Source organism: Phoenix dactylifera, chromosome 8 (assembly GCF_009389715.1).
Source record: "Phoenix dactylifera cultivar Barhee BC4 chromosome 8, palm_55x_up_171113_PBpolish2nd_filt_p, whole genome shotgun sequence".
Taxonomy (NCBI): Eukaryota; Viridiplantae; Streptophyta; class Magnoliopsida; order Arecales; family Arecaceae; genus Phoenix; species Phoenix dactylifera.
Genome location: NC_052399.1, coordinates 25,476,548 through 25,491,935, shown reverse-complemented (window position 1 = coordinate 25,491,935; position 15,388 = coordinate 25,476,548). Strand labels below are relative to the sequence as shown.

General features: G+C 40.0%; 1 protein-coding gene across 1 annotated transcript; it reads left to right on the top strand.

The window, feature by feature from the left end:
* Positions 1-6,637: 6,637 nt before the first annotated feature.
* LOC103719259 (homeobox-leucine zipper protein ROC8-like) lies at positions 6,638-10,531 on the top strand. The gene is made up of 10 exons (XM_008808408.4): positions 6,638-7,006; positions 7,099-7,216; positions 7,359-7,547; positions 7,791-8,249; positions 8,332-8,433; positions 8,523-8,732; positions 8,820-9,000; positions 9,078-9,346; positions 9,447-9,536; positions 9,642-10,531. The coding sequence occupies exons 1-10, from the start codon at positions 6,912-6,914 to the stop codon at positions 10,020-10,022; spliced, it is 2,094 nt and encodes a 697-aa protein (XP_008806630.1). The 5' UTR covers positions 6,638-6,911; the 3' UTR covers positions 10,023-10,531.
* The last annotated feature ends 4,857 nt before the right edge of the window (positions 10,532-15,388 follow it).

Here is a 15,388-nt window from a genome sequence, read left to right as displayed (position 1 = left end):
TTAGAAAACTAATTTAAAGTCGATTAGTTTCAGAAATATCTCTAAACCGACCTGATTAGAACTGTGCACACCCTAGCCTGAACCACTATCTCCTATGAGTAGACCTTCATCCTGCTTCATTCCCTTAAGTCCACAGCAGAGTCTAATTGTGACTGAGCGAGCTAAGGCTTAATTTAATGGCAGGCCTCGGATCACTTTTTTTTGGGATGAACCTTCCTTGCCTTGTGCCCTATCTTTTTTTTTCTTTTCCACTCACTACTGCTTGCTGCTGGATCTCCGGTTGTGCTTGCAATGCCACCAAAATCTGCCATCTTTGGCCATGATTCTTCAACCTCTGCCAATTCCAGCGAGCTCCCTCCCTCACCCTCTTTTTTTCTCTCTAAAACAAACCCTATTTTCCTGATTTTTTAGCCACAAGAGTTTCTTTTTGGCTGACCCTATTTTTTGGTTGTTCACTATTTTCACCGGTTGTAGCCGTGGTGGCTATCACCACTGTCGGCTCTTCATCCTTGTTGCCATGCCCCACCTAACCACCTTCACCCCCCCCCCCCCAAAGCCACTCTTCTTTCTTCTATTCCTCCTCCTCCTCCTTTTTTTGTCTTCTTCTTTTCCTTTTTCTTTTTCTCCTACCCATTCTCATGAATTTCTCTCTCCTATTTATCATTTCTAGTTGACCAGTGGACTAGGAATGAATTCACCTCTAATTTTCTCTTTGTTTCTTTCTCTCTATCACCAATGGATCAGACCCAAACCCTTGATTGAACCCAAATTGAGTTTCTCTCTCTTCTCTTATTATCTTTTTCTCTCTCATCTTTTTTTTTTTGGGTTGAGGGCTAACGATATTTGTTATTCTAATCAAAGCCTTCAACTCCAGAGGAACATCAGATTTAAAGATTGAGCCAAGCATCTAAGGTAACCACTATAAATCCTATTTTGGCCTTTTTGTTCTAAAATTGAAAATCCCCAGTTAGATTTTAAAACTAGGAATTGATGTGATACAAAGTCTCAAAGGATGTGACAATCTTCAGATTTTAGGATGATGCGTAGAATTAAGGAAGAAGGCCTAATGAATTGAAAAATTTCTTGTAGGCTGTGATTAGTCTGATCAAAAGAATTTTTGGATCAAATTGACCTAGACTATACGTTTCTTCTACCTTTGGTTATTTTGTCATTGCATGCCATGTATTTTAAAATTAAAATTTATATTTCTTAGTTTTTGAGCCAATGATTGAAAAGAAATATTTGTAAATATTTGAACTTGGAAATTTGGAAATTATCCATGTTTATATATATATATTATGTATACTTGATTAAAAAGATTAACTAAAAAATCATAGATCAAGTATAAAGGTTCTTATTATGGCAAGATTACAAATATGATAATTTATTTGCATAATTAAAGAATTTGAAATTAGATGATTATCCTATTTCAATACCGCATATATAGCATTTGAAATAAGATGTGAAATTTTGGTTGATACCATTTATACTATTGAAACAATTAGGCTTATTTTATGTATTAGAAAATCGGTTTGGAGTAAATATTACAAAAACTCTCTAGTCTGACTATGATTTGGATCTAGCCAATAGGACTAATAGTTGGTTGTACATCAAAAACTAGTTCCTCCTGGGCCTAGCTAGTGGAGGTTGATCGTTAGCGCACATTGATGGATGACATGTTCTATTCTCAAGGCTAGCATCTTTGCCTTCTCGCAGAAAAAATCATGGTCATTGATTTCAAAGCTAGTTCACTTCCGAGTCTAACTAGTCTGGACTGATCACTGGCACAAACTGATGAACACCATATTCTATATTTAGGGGCTAGTCTTTTTCAGATCTTGTCACAGGGCTTATCGTGGTCGTAGTCATCAAAGACTGAGAAAGAGTTTATTAATTATCAATATTGATTTGAAAAAATCATTGAACAAAAGCATGGCATATTTTGGAAAGTAATTTATATTGATAGATGCAATCAAAAGTAACCTATTTCTTGAATTGTTAAATTATTTATATTTGGAAAAGTTATCTAGTATACTTGATCCAACTAGAGGTATTAGTAATTTATTGATCCTATATAACTCGCTGTCTCTTTTCTATTTTTTTCCAGATGTAGAGGATTAGATGGGATTGAGCTGGTTGAGCGGAAAAGATATAGGACTTAAATGATTAGTTGTTGGTACTTCTAAACAAATAATTAGATAAAGTATTTGTATAAATTTTTCTTAATATCTAAGATTGTAAAAATGTTTTTTTCTTTATTATTTTAGAATTTTAATTGCTTCTTAAGACTATAGCTTGAGTATTTGGAGGATATATATAAAAGGTAGATCTTGCATGTCCTGTAGGATTAAATCTATAGATGTGCAGTTCTCTACCACATGCTTGGCTCGGGTTATTGGGTCGGGGCGTGACATTAGCATATATAGTGTCAAAGTCAGTGGATTAGGAATTAAAATTAGAGAAACTAGATCGATTGATTCAACTAAGCATATATGATTAGGTTTAATTGAGAGAATAATTGATCAGTTGAAGATGTGATTGACCAATATTTGGCTAACTGAAGTAAGGAAAGAGAGTAAAAAGAAAATCTACCATAAATAAGGAGATTTTAATTTAGTAGCATGATCCTTATTGATTTTAGGCTTAAGAGTTTAAAAGTGGATGCCCGAGGATGTCTACAATTGAGATGCTCTTCCATTTGGAGGTTAATTCCCCAAAAAGACGGAATTTTATGGTGGATTGATTCGGGAAGGGAGGTTGATTTGTTTAAGCATACTTGGCTGTCCTCTATACCATTTAATAAAGTGCCCGTCACCTGCGAATGCGGACGAATACCAGGAGGGATTAAAGTTTCAGATATATTGATTGAGCAAAGGCTATGGGAGGATGTTTAGAAGCCAGCTTCTATTTTTCCACCAGAGCTGGTTTATGATATCTGCAACATCAATCTATGTAAGGGATTATGAGCTGATCATTCGGTAAGGGGTTTGAACAAAACTGTCAAGATCAATGTTAAAAGAAATTCAGAAGCACGTATCTACAAAGTCTCTTGGCTCTTTTGGATATGGAAAGCTTCCACATTCTTCCTCATGTGAGAATTTTTGGGTGGCAATTTCAGTGGAGAAGAATCCCGTATAAGGTCACTTTATATTCTGTGCGTTAAGTTGGTCCTACCTATATTTTCTGTGATCTGTGCAATGAGTTGGGATGAATATTTATTACACGATGGTCCACTGGGCTTCTGCTGGAAACTTGACGCATTAGCAGTTACTCCCAAACTTGAACTGAAGCGGCCGTCAGTCGCTGAATTGCTTGATACATTTGCTGGGATGAATCTCAAAGAGGAAGACAACATGGATTATGTCCGCTGGAAGGCTTCTTTGGTCTGTTAGGAATGAGAGATTGTTCCAATCGAAGGTGTCCTCAAACTAAGTTCTTGTCGGGAAAGCAACGTTCCCAGCTGATGTTTTCTTCTCTGCTCAATCCAAGTTTCCTTTCACCACGATAGGTAGGCATTCCCCTTCTCCAATTTCAGTCAGGTAGCTACTCCCTCCCCTAGGAGTGTTTAAAGTGAGCTTTGGCAGTTCAGTGAAAACCTTATCTGCTGGTGCCGTATTCCTTAAAAGGGATGTGTTAACGGTAAACTGATTCAAGCTTCTGCAAGAAGACTCATCAAATGTTCGGTTCGTGAAGCTGAATTGAATGTGACCTGGTGGGGTATATATCCACTGCAGTGTAAGTATCAGGCTACCAAACTATGACTCGAAGGGGATTCAAACGCAGTCTTACAGTGGATTAATGATTCTAAATCTTCATCCGGACTATATCACCACTCTCTCCTTGGAGACCTATATAGCAATTCAAGATAGTGCATCTTGCTTTCAAAGCTTCACATATATTTTGTCAGGGCAACCAATCAGCTGATTGGTTAGCAAATGAAGGCCCTAAATGAGACTTGGACTACCTTGAAGAAGATATACTTTTCTTGCATTCTAAATGAGACTTGGACTACCTTGAAGAAAATATACTTTTCCTTTTCTTTTATGTTTGGAATTTTACCACCCTACCCACGTACCCCCGCCCCCCGCCCCCCGCCCCCCCCCCCCAAACAAAAAAAAATCCATGGTTAGGCATGCATAAGTCTTTAATTTTCAATTATGTTATGCATTGATTTCACATAAAATTGGTGCAAGTAAGATTTTGCTAGTAAACTACATATTCTTGTTCCACCAAATAGATAAACTCCAAAGGCATATTTTAATAATCCTGCAGGATTCAGGTCTATTGGTCCCGCTACCTCGTAGTCTTTTAAGCGCTCATTAAAAAATGCTAACCTAAATCCCGGTCTGTGGACTCGTTGGTCTTTGAAAGAAAAAAAAAAATTTATAGAGATCCATTTTTTCCTCCCATAAAATTTGGGTTCGAGGGTGTTAAGTTGATATGGGTCACAGCCAAATAAGCTACCCAATCTATGAATTCAGCCAAAAGATAACTCTATCCTATAGAATTTTTCTAACAAACCCTAAATCTTAAATTGAGATTACTTTGATATTGAATGAGGAGTAAGAGTGATCCACCTACAAGCCTACGATAATCTTACCAAGTGGCCATATAGGGATTTAGGCATATTTCAATAATGAAGGTTTATGCTTTCGGATATAGGTTGTCTAATTAACTAAAATGACATCAATAAGCAACTCCAGAACAAATATTAAATAAAACAACACATAATCGCCAACAATTATCAACGGTGGACTAATTCAACTAAATGCTTACTACTAATAATGACATCCAAAACCAACCCATCATTCCTAGGAGAACTTTTGCTCTAGTTACCAAGTAACTATGACAATGAGACTTAAGATCCCTATAGTTCTTCATGTCATCACATAACACCCATGGAATATCATATTTCATGAGAAGTTTATCATTATATCATAGCTCTCAGAATAATAATCGGATCAGGCCATTGAAGTTGATTTATGAAGCATAAATAAATAGCAGTCCTTGCCCATATATGTGATGCCAAAGAAAAGTCCTACAGAGGACGAACTCATTCACCTCAACTGCAGGGGGGCTAAAAAAGGCCACTATCGTAAGCTTTTTTTTGTGCGGTTTGTGGGCTCATCTGGGCTAACATGAGAAGGACAAAGATCAAGTGGGCATTTTGGGAACACAAATTGGAGAAGGTCAAACGGATCTAACTTGTCTTGGAACTGAGACGAAGTGAAGTGGACGAGTCAACTTCTTTCCATTTTCAGTCCCCATCCCTGTCCCCCGATCTAATATCAATCCATCCCCCCTCCTGAACCCCTCCAAGAACTCTCATGGCTATATCATTCTTTTCGACACCTGGCTTACAATAATATATTTTTAAAAAGGACTGAGTTAGAAAAAATAGAGCTGTCTTTGTCAGGGCGTCCGTACGAAGTTCTAATAACTCGTCCTTTATGGCCGTCGGACGGAGGTTTGGTGGCGAAAGTCGGATCGCAATCAATGGCGGAGTCTCTTCCCATCATGCCCCCGGATATCTTTTTCGTTCCCGGAACGCCCCTGGGCGGAGCTGGTCGTCGCCGTTAGGGTGGACCTAACGGAGGCGGGGCGGCGACCGTCACGCCGGCCGGGGTTGACGTCGACGCGTGTCGGCTTGACTGACGCGTTCCGCGTTCTGGATGATCTGGACAGCACGTGCAGCTCACCTGCGCCTGTTTGACGCAGTTCTTTAATAACGTCGATGCGCCTGAAATAACGGACCCGTTCACTTTGAGGGTACTGTTGTAACGGAAATAATTAACAGCAATATTTCCGTTCATTAATGTTTTTTGGGCCCAATTGAATAGTTGCTATAAGAACCAACATTTCTATAATGTTGTTAGTACCATTTTAAAGGATTCTAACAGCGAACACAACTGAATGTACTACAAAGCTTACTGGATTATCAGACACAATTTAGTGGCTAATGTCCTAACAGAAGGAGAGTGATATCTGTTTGCTGTTATAATGGATTATTCACCTGGGCTACACTTAGCTAAATAAACAATTATTTTAACTATTAATTATATAAAAAAATTACTTCTCAAGTGGCATAAAATTTTGATTTGAGCAATAATTGTTTTATTTGATTATAAATGAATAATCAATAATCGACACATTTCTTCATATTTAGAGGTTGACTTCAATTAGATTATCTTTTCACAGATATAATGCAATAACTCTCCTCTCGCGACTCTCGCGAAATGTTGTCTTAAACCGTGATATGGATGCTTGATTATTATTTTTTGTTTTTGGGATGAAAATAATCATGACAATAATAACATAGTAATATAAGTTGATTTCATCACCGATTATATTTAATAAATTATTTTTTAGTAATATAAATATTTATAAATTTTAAAAAAATATTAAAAAGCAACTATTATGTTTTTTACATAGAAGAGCAGCAATTATTCAATAGTTGATTACATGCAAGAGACTTAATAAGAATTAAAATATTTTAAAAATCCAAACTAAATTATAGCGCGAGAGAGAGTAAGGGAGAAAAAGAGAGGGGCGCAGGGGAGGGAGAGGCATGGGGTGATTATGTTTCCTTTTTTTTTTGTTTCTTTCTCCGTCCGGTGAGGAATTGAGAGGAGAGAGAGAGAGGAGAGAGGGGACGAGGGGAGAGAGAGGAGGGCGTGGCCCTCTATTAATTCAGGGGGTGAATCCGCCCGTTTTGTTGCCGATATTTCCGACGCCCCCAGTTCCCCCTCCCCCCCGGCGGTTTCCGAATTCGTCTCCATGCTCTCGCCCCCTGTAGAAAGCTCGCTGATATGAAGTCTTAGAGGGTGGGAGTAGAAGAGTTTTTCTATAGGGGTGTGTGTGTGTGTGTGTGAGAGAGAGAGAGAGAGAGAGCGTAGCTGGAAGAGAGGAAAATGGATTCCGGGGACGACCCAGATGCCTCAGATGGGCAGAGGAAGAAGAAGCGTTACCACCGTCACACCCCTCGCCAGATTCAGCAGCTCGAAGCGTATACTCTGTTCTTTTCTGGTTCCCCCTGTCCTACTTCTTCCCAAAGATTGGATTTTGATGGCTTTTTCGTGTTGTTTCGGTGGAATTTAGGATGTTCAAGGAGTGCCCACATCCAGACGAGAAGCAGAGAATGCAGTTGAGCAGAGATTTGGCGCTGGAGCCTCGGCAGATCAAGTTCTGGTTCCAGAACAGGAGGACCCAGATGAAGGCAAGCCTTCTCTTCCCCTCCCCCCCTTCTTTCTTCCCTTCTTTGGGCCTTTTTCGTGCGGAACGGAGTGTGGTGGGTCGAGAGAAACCAAAAAGGAGGCACCTTTGGGTGGTTTCGCTGATCACCTGCGGTGGTTTGGCAGGCCCAGCACGAGAGGGCCGACAACTGCGCCCTCCGCGCGGAGAACGACAAGATCCGCTGCGAGAACATCGCCATGAGGGAGGCGCTCAAAAACGTCATCTGCCCCACCTGCGGCGGGCCGCCGGTCACCGAGGACTCCTACTTCGACGAGCAAAAGCTCCGGCTGGAGAACGCCCGGCTGAAAGAAGAGGTACCCACCACTCCTAGTCCTTTTCCTCTTCCAATTAATTGCTTGCTGTTAACCGTCCACCATGCCGTAGAATTAACGTGATGGTGATGTTTCCAGCAATCGAATTCTGTTCGTTCGAAGCCACCTTTAGAATTAGGATGACATTGTTTCCACTGTTCAAAGATGTTGATAAAGGAAGAAGAAGTTGTATTTCCTGTTAACATGATTCAATTTTGCTCTTTTGGTTAATTGATGTGTTTGCAGCTCGACCGGGTTTCGAGCATGGCATCCAAGTATCTGGGCAGGCCAGTTACACAACTTCCCCCAGTGCAGCCAGTGCCCATTTCTTCATTAGATTTATCGGTCGGGGGTTTCGGTAACCTGGCGCTTGGCCCTTCACTTGACCTTGATCTCCTTACTGGGAGTTCTTCTGCGTTGCCTTTTCCATTTTCGACCGCAGTGTCCGATATCGAGAAGCCTATTATGGCAGACATGGCTACCAATGCAATGGAAGAGCTGATCAGGCTAGTGCAGACCGATGAACCCCTGTGGACGAAGCCTGGAGGTGATGGGAGGGAGATTCTCAATCTCGAAACGTATGATAGGATCTTCCCAAAGCTTAGGCACCAGTTCAAGAGTCCGGATATCCGCACCGAGGCCTCGAGGGACTCCGGACTGGTGTTCATGAATGCTGTAGCATTGGTTGATTTGTTTATGGATTCAGTAAGTCTCTATGCTTAGTTAATTATACTCATGGCCTTTTAATTATGGTGTTTGGAGTAAGAGAGATTCGTTCTCGTTGCAGAGCAAGTGGGCAGAGTTTTTTCCTACCATTGTTTCCAAGGCTAGAACCTTAGAAGTCCTTGCTGGTGGAATGGCAGGAAGTAGGAGCGGATCTCTGCTTCTGGTATAACTGCTTGTCTGAATACATATTCTTTTGCTTGTAATCCTTTGCATGTTTTTTGGTGGCACTGATCTTATTTGAATACTATACAGATGTATGAAGAGATACAGGTTCTTTCGCCGGTCGTGCCCACACGTGAGTTCTATTTCCTGCGATATTGTCAGCAAATGGAGCAGGGCTTATGGGCCATAGCTGATGTCTCGGTAGACTTATCCAGGGAGAATCAATTCGTGCCTCCTTTCGGATCGCGGAGGCTTCCTTCTGGCTGCTTAATTCAGGATATGCCCAGTGGCTACTCCAAGGTGATTGTGCATGCAATTAATTTTTTATCTGCTGGATTTGTGTCAACTCTTTGTTCATGGAGAAATAAGTGGCAAATTTTGATTCAGGTGACTTGGGTGGAGCACATGGAAATCGAAGAAAAGACTCCTGTTCACCGGCTCTACAGGGATCTCGTGAGCAGTGGGGCGGCATTCGGAGCGCAGCGATGGCTCGCCACTCTACAGAGAATGTGTGAAAGATTTGCATGTCTAATGGCCGCGGGGACTTCCTCGAGGGACCTTGGAGGAGGTAATGCATTAATGATCTTTATATTTTTGGAAGCTAAGAACATCGGTGTGATGCTGAATTCAAAAAAATGCCTTCAGTGATTCCCTCGCCCGAAGGCAAGCGGAGCATGATGAAGCTATCCCAGAGGATGATTAACAATTTCTGCTATAGTTTAAGTGCGTCCACCGGAAACCGATGGACGACGCTCTCAGGACTGAATGATGTAGGAGTTCGAGTCACAGTTCACAAGAGCACAAATCCTGGCCAGCCCAATGGCGTCGTCCTCAGCGCAGCAACCTCTATATGGCTACCGATATCGTCCGAGAGGGTCTTCAGTTTCTTCAAAGATGAACGCACTCGAGCTCAGGTACTTATCTGGAACCATTAGATCAGTTTACTGTTTATGCTCATAATCTTAAGCCCACAGCTTGGAACCTTTACGACTGATATTTGCGCGTGTTCTTCAGTGGGATGTTCTGTCGAGTGGCAATTCAGTTCAAGAGGTTGCCTGCGTGATAAATGGTTCGCATCCAGGGAACTGTATCTCTCTCCTTCGTGTAAGTTTCATGATTGGATTCTTGTTTACTAGTTGATCGTTTTTCCATGGTTGTGGTCAGTTTCTTATATTTCGGGTGTGATGATATGGTGAACAAACAAAACAGGCTCTCAATGCCAGCCAGAACAACATGCTGATACTCCAGGAGAGCTGCACTGATGCCTCGGGCTCGCTTGTAATCTATGCCCCCATCGACCTCCCGTCTATCAACATTGTGATGAGCGGCGAGGACCCATCTTACATTCCTCTCTTGCCATCAGGGTTCACCATATTGCCCGACGGCCGTGCCGGTGGAGGTGGAGGGGCTACGACGAGCTCAAACCCAATGGGAGGCTCCTCAGGCTCGCTGATCACAGTGGCATTTCAGATCCTTGTAAGCAGCCTTCCTTCTGCGAAGCTCAACGTAGAGTCGGTGACAACAGTCAATAATCTCATTAGCACGACTGTGCAGCAAATAAAGGCTGCCTTGAATTGCACCAGTGGCTGATGGTCTGAAGAGGCTTCAGAAGCTCTCCCCCACAACCCCCCCACCACCACCCTTAACTGCAACATACCAGATGGGCTCAGAGGGCTTTTGATGTGGGCATTCAAGAGGAGGTTTAATTGGGGCTCTCTTTTGGTTGGTTGGGGCCTTGAATGCTCTCATCAAGAGCTGGAACTGGAGCTGGAACTGCAGCTGATGCTGATGCCAGTCTCATAACAACTTCAAAGATTTTTACAAGGAGTCAAGTCATATTTACATTTAGGAAGCCTTTAAAGAGGGAGTCAAGAACGCACCATACTTGTCTCTTTCCTTGCTGTCATAACTCCTTAGCTTTGAGGCTTTTTTCTTTTGAATTTTGTTTGTTCTTTTCCCTTATCCCTTTTCTCATTCTCACTCTTAACGCCATGCAGCAAGGGTAAAGTGGTTCGGGTATTGACTTCTGTCCATTAATATTCACTCATGAACATTTTGGAGATAAGAGCTCCCAAAGTGCAAGCAAGTGTTTAATTTTATTCTCATTATTGGTTTGCTAACACATAGCTTTAAACATGGTAATGAAGAACTGAGTTAACAATATGTTGCAGTCAGAATTCGAGTTGGAGCAGCGCTTTAATTATACTAGCAGTAGAAGCCATTCGATTTGCATCGGTAGTATTCATTCACTTGAGATCAGACATCAGAAAACTCAAATTTATTCTGTGTGGTTGATTAAATAAGTTAAGCAAAAAAAGTTTGTCTAGTTTGAGTTGTATACTTTGTTGATGCTGCATGAATATTCAATTAAGGTTGGAGTATGCTAGATTTGCTTTGTTTCATATATTCTTGTTCATATGCTAATAAATGGATATATAACTTTGAACATCAAAATTGTTGAACTTGGAATTTAAGGATGTTGCTCCCTATATTTCAACAATGGATAAGGGTCACCAATTGTTGGCTATCTTCTGCTTCGCTAGAAAGCTAGTAGATGAGGGGCCCACCAGTTGCATGCTTTAAGATAGGGCATATAATTGACTTCACTTTATTTTGGGTTGGTGATACCAGCTCCTATATTAGGCAGAATTAAAAGGTCTGCTAGCTTTAGTTATGTGCTTGGTTATTGCTACTCGTGGTAGTTGGATATTCTGGCAATGGTGTCACTCTCGCTGTGCAATCTCATTGCTGCTTTGAAGTTTCTGGCCCCTCTTCCATTTAAAGCCCATGCATTGCTGCCATAAATTTTCAAAACCGAGTACAGATCAATTACTTCTGAATAAGTTGGGCACTTCAGTGTTATTTTTGTTGCTGCCATCATTGTCATCACTGCACATAATGTATCTCTAAGTCAGCATTTACATAATAAAAGTAACAACAGAAATTATGTCTGCATTATCACCAGAAGGGCTTTATTTCAAATTAATTACCTGAGGTCATGTTTTGAGGAATCCTTTTCTCATTCTTCATTCTGATGTGATGATGGCCTTTTTTAATGCATGATTCTTCAATTCTTCTTTACTTCCACCTGTTTAAATTCTTTAATGGATAACATAAATTGATTTTTTTTTTTGAAAAATGTTTGATGGAAATACTTTTCAAACAAAAAACTTTAGGTAGCACTACAATAGAAGAAAGCTATGAAAACATTTACATGCCGACGCTAGGTAGAAGCGTTGGTAATTTTGACTCTACGCCAAAATTTGCCGACGCTTCTTAGTAACATCGGTTGATATGAAACTACGAGTAAGCGTCGTACAAAGCATGAGGCTTATTAGCGTCGTCGGAGGCCAAATGTAACAGGAGGAAAGGAATTAGATGACGCTTAAAAGCATCGTCGGAGTCCAAACTGAGCTGACCCAAGGACGACGCTTATAAGTGTCATAAGGCAGCCCTAAGAGGATGCTTATAAACATTGTCGGAGGCCGGAAGCTAAGACGACGCTTATAAGCATCGTCGGAAGCCACCTCCCCACTTAACCAGTGCCCGATCGTTTTGTAGCTCTCATTTTCTAAGCCTTCGGCCTCTTTTCCTCCTCTTCGGCGCCCAGCTACCAACCCAATCGATCTCCTCTCCGGAGCCCTAGCCCGTTCGATCTCCTCCTCCCTCCTCTTCGGCGTAAGCTTAGCCTCTGTCCGAGGTGTTTTCTCCTCCTCCGCCCAAAGTAGACCGACGCTTAAAAGTGTCGGTAAAAATTCGCATTTTGTTGATGCTTTCAATAAGCGTCGGCAACAAATATTTCTACTCTACACCTACCGACGATTTTGCAACGCTTATTAGAGCGTCGGCACATAAATTACCGATACTTATAAGCATCAGTAAAGATAAGTTTTTTTGTAGTGTAGAAGCTTCTAGCTTATTATATAGTTAAGTAGAAATAGTGTTAGGCAGGTGCAATGCACATTAAAAGAGAATAATTGGCTGGGGACTATGTGGGAAAGCATTAGTAGATATAATCACATTAAGGAGTTGGTGAAATCCTCTAATTTCTCCCAATAAGCAAAAAGCTAACTAATTTGGAATCCTTTCCTTGAAGAAGAGGGCATGTGAGAGTCTCATAAATAGAGATATGGTGGGGCTTTGGCGTGGATGGAAGCTCAACAACCATGGATGAAGGATGAAAAAATTCATGTTGCCAAAGATGTGCTTAGTGCATCCACCTTACATCGTTCTACTTTTGGTTATTTGCTGTAAAAATGCTAGCAATTGGTTATCCAAAAAATAAAAAACAGTGCTTGCAATTAATATATGCAATGCACATAAATGGTTATATTGTAGGAAATTTCATGTATATTCATACATCTTGTATTTATGGACTTCTTTTGTCTTTGTTGATATAGAAGGGCATCATAAGGTGGATACTTGTTAAAAAATGAAGTACATCTATCATAGAATTTATGGATAATTAGCCTGCAAGGCCAACCAAACTAGTGCTGGACATGAATATGGGGATGAGAGGAAATATGGTAGTGTTGATCTCCTACCTAATTAATGTTTGTGTTTTCTACATATATATGCCCCTCCTAATTTGGGGTATTGCACATTTTATCCTTCAAAAATTACTATTAACATATATATACTCTAAATTCATCTTGTTTTTGCAATACTACATATCTTGTTAGATTTTGGATTGATAGTGTTAAAATATATATTTTAAACATGAATGAACACTAATAATTTTTTGCATTAGTATCCTTGAAAAAAAATTGTAACTTTCAATTTGTATTGTAAAAAGTTATTTTGACTATTTTTTTCATGGATATTGATGTGAAAGGGTATAAGTTGTTTTTATATTTAAAATATGTATTTGTAGATATCATCAATAGAATGGGTATTGTTACAAAAACAAGATGAATTGAAGATAGCATATATATGTATGTATGCATATGCAAATAGTGATTTTTAAAGGTAAATATGCAATACACTTTATTTGCAGGAATATATATGCAAAACCCTTTAAAGTTTCATTTCAGATATACACCTCTATTAATGCCTGGTATGATTCTTATCTTCCACAAAAGATAACAAAAATAAAAGTAAGTGGATGTGAATATTGAAGTGTGTAAAAAGTATGCTTGAAGGAGTTTTGGGGACTGGATAATGTTAGAGATCCCTTTAGTTATCTTATGGGACATATGGACTGGTTCAAGGATCATGCATTTTAATATTAGGAGATGTATTAGAGGTATGTTCCATTATGTGCATGTTGTTCTGGTAAATCATCATTCCATGGCAACCCTTTTTTTCTCTGTTATTTACTGAACCATTTTATCTCTTTATGAAACAAACAAGATTTGGATTTTCCTTCTTTTTTCTTTTTTTTTGACCATTGTACGTCAGGCTACATTCTCTTGGGCCTACAGGCTTGTAGACCAAAAATACAAAGGTGAACATGCCAAGCCTAATAGTCCCATGAGAATTGGCGAAGTATCTATTTCATGCCTACTGTTCTTTAGGGTACAGACTTCAATTTATGGAAGTGGAGATCAATAAATCTTAGGACCTTTGGAGATTCATGTGTTCACCTACCATGGAGCTTCACTAACCATAGAAATGTGAAAAGGTCATGAAATGTTTGAAGTGGGTCTCTACCTACAAATTTGACCTAAAGTGGTCGGAGACATGGACCTAATAAGGCGGGCACGTCAGGTCAAATTTTGCACTTGCTCCAAATTCAATCTAATCATTAAACCATTCAACCTTTGAATGGACTAGTCTGGAAAATAAATCCACTAAATCGAATCCAAGCCTGAATCAGCAGAATTTTTTAAACTGAATGTAACAAGGGTTGAGATGGATTGGGTTAAATTGGTTGCAACCCATTTTCGACCTTATCTAGTAGAATAGTATATAGCACATAATTCTGATAAAGTTTAGACCAGGAGTTCATAACCTAGATTAAGATATATGAGTTTCAACAGATTTTGGTTGCTTGAAATCAAACATATATCCAATGAGAGTATGAATTTTCTTTTCCTTCATTTTCGAAACTAGGAAGGGCAATTCCCTATCTATTATTTTGCACTATCACTGCTCGTTCTGCAATGGCATAAGTATGATCAGGAATGAAGTGAGAGCCGATGTCTTTTAGAATCGAACCCTCGTCTTTTGTCTAAAATGGCAAAAAGTTCTACTACCAAGTATCCTAGCAAGAAGAATATAAACTTACTATAGAGCCCAATTTTGGTACCACACACCATATGAATAAAAAAAAAAGAGATTATTTTGATTAACAGGGCCTACCCAATAAATAGGCAAGTTCATCGGATTGGAACATTTTGACTCAAACCCAAGTCGACACATCTTAGCTGACCTGGATTTTGGGTTGGGTCCATATTTCTTCAACCATGTCAATTATGGGTTCAATCACGTGAATGGTTGAGCTCCAACTACGTCTTATATGTTCAAGGTGTAGGGTGCATGGGTCCATACTAATATACTATTCAGATCCGGACGTGACGCATGTGGGAAGACGTTAAGCTTGCATTTAAATCTGTAACCTTTTGGAGCTGAGGTGGCATATAGGTTGTTGGGAACGTCCTTAAAGTTGGAAGAGAATTTGTTCGTAGTAAATGGATGATTTGTCACTAATAAATGAGAGCATTTATTAGCGTAAGACTCCAGTTCCAGCACTCTTCGTCTTCTTCTTCTCTCGTTTAGTTCTCTTTCTTCTTGTCGTTCTTCTCTGCATGTTTGTGTGAGCCTGAAACTCCTACCAAAAAGTAAGAGTTATAAGGCTGACTGGACACTGGTTGATGCCTTCTCCACTTTGACGAAACTGGTTAATGCTTACTGTGTCACCGCAGGTCTTGAGCTCTAGTGTGGCAGAAATTTTTTAAAAGATTAAGATAAAATATTCAGTTAGATTTAGGTGAGGGTGCATTCCAAGCCCAAGT

What these genes read in the sequence shown, in the direction of transcription:
- LOC103719259 (XM_008808408.4), top strand. Translation starts at nt 6,912, where the DNA reads ATGGATTCCGGGGACGACCCAGATGCCTCAGATGGGCAGAGGAAGAAG. An exon ending in TTGATTTGTTTATGGATTCA is followed by an intron (nt 8,250 to 8,331) that starts GTAAGTCTCTAT and finishes TTCTCGTTGCAG; the next exon opens with AGCAAGTGGGCAGAGTTTTT. An exon ending in TGCCCAGTGGCTACTCCAAG is followed by an intron (nt 8,733 to 8,819) that starts GTGATTGTGCAT and finishes ATTTTGATTCAG; the next exon opens with GTGACTTGGGTGGAGCACAT.